Source organism: Eleginops maclovinus, chromosome 23 (assembly GCF_036324505.1).
Source record: "Eleginops maclovinus isolate JMC-PN-2008 ecotype Puerto Natales chromosome 23, JC_Emac_rtc_rv5, whole genome shotgun sequence".
Taxonomy (NCBI): Eukaryota; Metazoa; Chordata; class Actinopteri; order Perciformes; family Eleginopidae; genus Eleginops; species Eleginops maclovinus.
Window position 1 is genome coordinate 3,126,494 of NC_086371.1, and position 7,421 is coordinate 3,133,914.

General features: G+C 41.7%; 1 protein-coding gene across 1 annotated transcript; it reads right to left on the reverse strand.

The window, feature by feature from the left end:
• Nucleotides 1-4,714: 4,714 nt before the first annotated feature.
• On the reverse strand, nucleotides 4,715-6,779 carry LOC134859880 (E3 ubiquitin/ISG15 ligase TRIM25-like). The gene has a single exon (XM_063876627.1). The coding sequence runs from the start codon at nucleotides 6,693-6,695 to the stop codon at nucleotides 5,472-5,474; it is 1,224 nt and encodes a 407-aa protein (XP_063732697.1). The 5' UTR covers nucleotides 6,696-6,779; the 3' UTR covers nucleotides 4,715-5,471.
• Between the last annotated feature and the right edge of the window lie 642 nt (nucleotides 6,780-7,421).

Sequence of the window (7,421 nt, forward strand, 5' to 3'; positions counted from 1 at the left end):
CATTAGTCATGTTAGACTTTAAAAACTCCTACACAACCTTCCCTTTGGTGAGGTTTAATTCATATCCTCTACCGCATGTATTAATACACTCAAATAGGTCATTTGTATATTATATTCACATTTGTTTACAGTCATTTTGTGTCTTTTTGAAGTAATTTTGTGTATTTTCTTTTTCATTTTGTGATTTGTGAGTCAGTTTGTGTCCATTTGTAGTCAGTATGTATCTTTTGGGGGTCATTTTGTGACTTTTCTTGGTCATTTTATTTATTTCTTTAGTTATTCTATGTCTTTATGTAGTAGTTTTGTGTCTTTTCTTAGTAATTTTATATATTTATGAAGTCATGTGTCAGTTTGAGTGACCTGTAATTTGGTGTCTGTTTTTACTCATTGTGTGTCTCACTATAGTGATCTTGTATCTCATTGTGGTCATTTAGTATTTGTCTTTTAATATTGTGTTTAATTTACACTTAAAATACAATAAGAGACCAAAGTTTAGAAGCAAAACACGTACGATACAAAATCCCATCTTCCATGAATCTCTCTCGGAAAGCCCAAATCCGGACAGACGCCCACGCTGCGACGTCAGGCCGGAGCGGGTCCAAACTCCCACCGCCCATCCTTCAGCCCACGTCCGACCACATCATCTGGGAGGGAGCCGGGCTCTGGGCGCCGGCGTCTGTTTGGGTCAGGCCTCTCACTCCCACCATGAGAGGAGGGGAGGCACAATCATCCCTGCAAACGCCGAAGAACAATGGACATGAGCCGGTCCAAAAATGTAAAACAAATCAGTGCAGAAACAAAGAGACACCTACTCTTATTGTGGATTAAAGGCAACTTCATGATGGGTGATTGTTCTTAAAGATATATTAGAGAGTATGGCAAGGAACCAAAAGTTTGATTATTCCTTTTTTTTTCTTGTTGTTTTGTGTTTATTCTTTAATCATTTTGTGTCTTTCAGTTTTTTTGTTTATCTTTTTGGTCATTTTGTGTCTCTTTTAAGTCATTATGGTTCTCTTCATAGTCCTTTTGTTTGTCTTCATAGTCCTTTTGTTTCTCTTCATAGTCCTTTTGGTTCTCTTCATAGTCCTTTTGTTTCTCTTCATAGTCCTTTTAACCCTTTTTGTAATGTTGTGTCTATCTTTTATTCACTTTGTAGTAATTTTGTGTGTTTTTGAAGTCCTTTTTTGTCTATTTTTAGTCATTTCTTTTGTTATTTAGTGCTTTTTAGTAATCCTTTCGTGTTTCCTTTTAATGATATTGTTGCTCTCCTGTTTTGTTCTTACTTTGTTGTCTTTTTTTAGATATTTTGTGTTTTTTTTAAACAATTGTATGTCTTTGTGTTGTCATTTTGTAGCTTATTTTGTGTCTCTTTGCAGATATTTGCTTCTCTGCTAACTCCACATCTTTAACGCACTGATTCATTACTTAAATGCAATGACAAACAGATATTTCTAGTCTATTTTTAGTAGAGATATTCGGCGGCAGATGAACGTCTCAGACTCCTGCAGCAGGTGGAGGGTGAAGTGTCAAGCTTTGTGCAGAAAAAGAAGAAGAAGAGGAAGCAGTGACTGGACGTTCGTCATTGTGTTTGCAGCCGGCCGTTGGCGAGCGGGAGTCGGTCCAAACATCTTGTGTGGAAATACATTTTTCGGACCGGCCATCTGCAGCTCCAGGCCTTCGGCAGCCAAACGCAGAAACACTTCAGCTACTGGAGGAAATCAGAGGATAAATGTGAGTGTTACTTTGAGGAAAAGAGTGAAATACAGCTAGAAGTACAGCTTTTCATCACATCTTCTAATTGTAGGCCCAGATGTTCATTGTAAATATTGACCTAGTGTTTTGTGTACAACAAAAAGAGACACAGAATGACTCGTGAAAGACACAGTATGACTATAATAGGACAGAAAATGACCACAAAGAGACACAAAATGACTAAATAAAGACACAAATTACAATAAATGCTCAAAAGATGACTTCAAGGATGCAACATTACTACACAGAGACAATAAATGACTGCAAATAGATACAAATTGAATTCAAAATTGACTTAAAATGATCAAAAATGACTATGAAGATAGCAAAAAAATGTACAACAACGACCACAAAAACACACAAAATGACCAGAAAGAGATACAAACGAACTACAAGACGTAAAAATAAGTGTTTTAAGGGATTCAACATTCAGATCTTCTAATAAAAAATCTAATTAAACCAAACAATGAGTGAAAAAAACACCTTTCATGTGAAATTCTTCCTTCTATTTTGCTTGCAGACTTCAGGTAGAGCGGTGTGTGTGCGTTTGTGTGTGTGTGTGTGTGTGTGTGTGTGTGTGTGTGTGTGTGTGTGTGTGTGTGTGTGTGTGTGTGTGTGAGATCCTCGATTGTTTAGGCGAAGGTCGACGGCTCTACTCCTGCGACGGAGCTGACACCTCTCCTTCAGGTGAGAACACTCAAACAATCCCACAATGCTCACACTCATGTTGTTGTTTTTTTCTGCATCAATCCGGTTAGAGGTAGACAATTAGTTCAAATTTGACTAACTAACTAACTAACTAACTAATATTTTAGCTTTAAGGAAGACGATCTCCCCCATGATTAGATAACATAAAAGAAAAAGGAATATATGTTTTGAATACTTACATTGATATATGTATTCTGCTTACCTCGTTCACACCTCTGATGAAACAGATGAGGTGTGTGTGTGTGTGTGTGTGTGTGTGTGTGTGTGTGTGTGTGTGTGTGTGTGTGTGTGTGTGTGTGTGTGTGTGTGTGTGTGTGTGTGTGTGTGTGTGTGTGTGTAAAAGTGAGATAATTGATTTGGACATTTGCCAGGAAGCAGCGCCTCATGATGTCATCAAACAATGTACAAGCAAATGATCCCAAATATAGTTGGTTGTTTACACCCTGCTACTGCTGAACTGCGTTTGAGCAGAAAGTGGGGAAAGAGACGGGGCTACACAAGGTACAAATACAGTCAAAATTGCCTATGTTGTAAAATGTTGAACCCCAATTCCCATCAAAAGATAACTGGGCCTCTCCAGGATGAACCCTGCTTGTGTGTGTTCCTCAGGTGGGCATGTAACCAGGTCACGTGTTCTGATGTGATCGTACATGTCCCACTTCTTCCACACACAAACGGCTGCCGCGTTTTTGTGTGCCGCTGTTTGTTTCCTGCCTCTCTCTCTCTCTCTCTCTCTCTCTCTCTCCACCCACCCGCTCGCCTCAGAATCTGTTTCACTCACTAAATTGGCTCCTCAGACACCCTTCCCCGTCTCCTCATTTAAAAAGTGAGAAATTATAATTATCTGAATTATGCTTTTAATGATGCGTTAATTAGAGTCATGGAGTGAGATTAGCCTATGAAGTATTACTTGTGAAATCCTTCCAGATCCAACGCGAGCTCCTCGTGCGGGCACAGGGAGAGAAATGTTGGTGTGCTCGGTGATTAGCGCACCAGTAAATAACACAACAGATTGCCGTGCATATGCTTACAATTACAACTTTTAAACCAACGCTTAAAAACTAACACCGACTGTCTTGTGCTGGCAAGAGGTTCCTGTACTCACAGCCGCAGTCAGCTTCCTTCAGAGGCTCTCCGTGCAATTCTCACCAAATGTGAACTATAATTATACCGTGTGAGCAGAGGGCTGCAAGCTGAGCGCACGCTGCATATGGAGACGGTTTTGAGGAGCAGGTTTTGGGGTGAAAGATGCACAGGGGAGGTGAATAGGGCAACATTTTTAACTTTAAGATGTCATTATGAAACTTTCCTAGTTGATTATTGACATTAAGACAATTGTTCTTAGTATAAGTTTTCTGTAATGTTGATTTTGAATATCCTAAATAGAGGCAGTGGTGCAGTCTGTAGGGACTTGGCCTTTTGAACGCAAGGGTCGCCGGTTCACGTCCCCGGTCTGGAGAGGTGCCAGCTCTCCTTCTGATCCCTGCCAAAGTGCCCTTGAGCTCGAACTAGCTGCCCAACTGCTCCCAGTACTCAGCTGGGTTGAATGCAGAGGCAGAGTTTTGTGTGTGCTGTACATGTATGACAAAAATAAAGAAGGTTTTTTAAATATCTGCCTATTTGCATCCATTTGCAGAACAGAAATGTCAACATTGGATAAAGCCAGGTTTGTTTTGGACGGGATTTTAGATATTTTTAGATTTTATTTAGGATTTGACCATAAATCAGAAAGTCCTTTCAACATACATGAATTTATTTTCTCTGGTTTAATGATTTCATCGACACAATCCCTTTGTTTCAGCAGAATCTCAGCTAAGAGGCATTCCTCACTGATCATATTTATAGCTCTACATCTCACAACAACAACAACACATTGTAATTGAAGATGTCTTTAAAAATGCACACCAACAGAACAAAATGCCCCCGAGTGAACTCTGGTACTAATTATTATTTCATACAAATACATGAAAACACATCTCTATCAATGTTTTAGAGCACAGAAAACAATTACATATTCATGCAGAGAAACAAACATCATGAGCAGTGGGGGCTAAACACGCTAGCGCTCCAACACATCGTGCGGGATAGGCTAAGGGGCGGACATCTCTTAGAGGTTGACCAATCACAACAGAGCCAGCCAGCTAACCAATCAGAGCAGACTGGGCTCTGGTTTCAGACTGAAGGTGAAAAGAGCTGCTGCAGCACAGGCAGTATGAGAAAAATAGAGAGCTTTCTGAATATTAAAGCATGGAGACATGTCCCAGGAGAGACACTACATACTGATATGAACATAAAAATGAGCATACTAGCAACATGATAAAACCTAACTCCAGCATGAAGCACGGATGAGTCTGGACTCTGCGGAGGAGAGTCATGGTTTCAGAGACGCTGTAGAAGGACAGAATACCTGCATCGTGATCCAGATATGCTTCAACTCTGGAGGACTGAAGACCTGAGATGGGAGTTTCGATGTTGTTGTACCAAAAGGTATAACTTTGATAGATGTTAGGGAATATTTTGCTCAGGTGTTTAACCTTTGACACAGTTCATCATTTTCTCCTTCCTCTGTCTGTAGTCCCTTGGCATAGTTCTTGGCCTTGTGGTTGCTGTAATCTCCCTTAAGGAGGGGTAGCTTGGGAGCTTTATTGATGCCAGTTTATGACCGAGCACAAGCTGACCTGAGATAGTTTATTGTTCAGGGACGTCTAGAAGCCCTTCTTATCAGGAACGTAGGTTTCCTGGCGTACATTCTTTTCCCATGTGCGACATAGATTTAGGATCCATATTTGTTTAGTCTCGCTGATGTAGAATGTTGATTATACACCATCTGAAGTGGTTAAAACCTCTGACTGCAAAACAGATCCTCAGAATTGGTCGGGCAACCACTGTGCCAACACGTGGCTGCAGCAAATGTCTTGTCAATTCTGCGGCCCTTAACTTCATAATAAACCTTCACTGTTTTCCATCCACTTCCAGCTCTCCCCTTGCCTCTGAGTTTTGCCTCCATTGCTTCAGAAAGTTTTCATCACAACAGAGCCACGACTATAGGAAATGGTTCCGTCAACGTGCATTGAATATGACTCATGGTAACTTGTGAGTTTTGGTTTTCTGTTTCCCTCAGATGATTCATCAAGTGAATGCTCTAAGAATTCAGCGTCATCCAGAACTTCCACTTCACTCACCATCAGTGAAATGTTTGTCAACATCTTCTTCAGGACGTCCTGTAGTTCATCTCCGACTTCTGACACGGCCGCTGTCACGTCCTCAAAGTAGCGCAGAGGACGGACGTTGATGCTGGATGTGTGTGTAGGTTCACTGAGGGCTGACAGTGAGGGGTAGCTGTGCAGAAACTGGCTGTGATCCTCTGTGGATGAGAGCTTCTGCAGCTCAGATTCTCTCCTCTTCAGCTCAGAGATCTCCTGCTCCAGCTTCTCCTGAAGCTCTTTGACTCGACTCACTTCACTCTTCTGCTTGGATCTGACCTGCTGCTTCACATCAGAGCTTCTTTCCTCCAGGAGACGGATCAGCTCAGTGAACATCTTCTCACTGTCCTCCACTGCTTTATCAGCAGAGCGATCGATGGCCTCAGCTTCCTGTTTAAGCAGCTTCACATCTTTCTGTCTGTCCTGGATTCCCTGCAGGATGTTTATTCGACCCTCATCGAGCACTTTCTGCCTCTCAGTCCTCTCTACTGCAGCTGACACTGTGTTGTGGCCTTTATGTTCCTCCATAGTGCAGATTAAACAGATACACTGCTGATCAGTGCGGCAGAACATCTTCATCACCTCGTCGTGATGTGAGCACATGTTCTCCTGGAGCTTCTTGGAGGGCTCCACCAGCTTGTGTTTCTTGAATGGAGCTGATTCATAGTGAGGCTGGAGGTGTTTCTCACAGTAGGAGGCCACACACTGCAGACAGGACTTCAAGGCTCTCAGTTTTCTCCCAGTGCAGAAATCACATCCCACATCTTCAGGTCCAGCATAGCAGTGATCAGCAGGAGCAGCTTGGAGTCCAGTCTTCTTCAGCTCCTCCACTAAATCTGCTAGCATGGTGTTTTTCACCAGGACAGGCCTTGGCATAAAGTCCTGTCTACACACAGGGCAGCTGTAGATTAGCTTCTCATTCCAGTGGCGTTGAATACACTTCATGCAGTAGTTGTGTCCACAGGGAATAGTCACCGGTTCCTTCAGTAACTCCAGACAGATCGAACAGCTGAGTATTTCTTGCTGCGCCATTTCCGCTCTCAGTGTGTTAGCGTATACTTTTTCTACCTCTGAACAGATCCGAAGAACAACAAATCCCTGCTACGTCTGCTCTTGTTCACTTGCTGCAGTGAATGAGGAATCAGGTGAGAGTCGCTTGATGTTAGAGGCAGGGCGTGTTATCGGTCCTTTTACAAGATGCAATTAGAAAAGTTGGACTTCGACCTTCAGCTGACGGTCATTTACTGTTTTTACATTTTACCCAATTTTTTTTCAGTTTGAACCTGCTCCTCGTCTGAAAACAGTTGAGTTTTTTTGTGAAACGCGTTTTTGCACCTCAGGTTTTGCTGCTTTTTGCTCTGAATCTTCTTCAAAGTCTTTTCAATTTTGTTAAAATCAGCTGACTGCATCAGGTGGTTGTCACACGTAATTGCCATAATATACTTTAACCACAGTTTAATCACTTTCTCACATCTTTAATGATTTACTTTGAGGCATTTGAAGCAAAGCACTGTGTCAAGCTTCAGGTTAAATAAATATCATGTCAATTATTTAAACACAAACCACCAATGGATTCCTCTTTACTTTTAGGTCAAAGCCATAGTAAGCATGCCTCATTATGCATGGGAACTGTGCACTGTATTGCAGTAAATTGCTTCCAGATAATAAAACCTGGGTTGTATTAAACTGGGATGTCTATTTAAGTAGCAAACAGCAGGAGAGCAGCTTGAGAGTCAGAAGAAGAATTTGCTCATTATG

Excerpts from the sequence above, each read along its gene's own strand:
- LOC134859880 (XM_063876627.1), bottom strand. The coding sequence starts at position 6,695 with ATGGCGCAGCAAGAAATACTCAGCTGTTCGATCTGTCTGGAGTTACTG.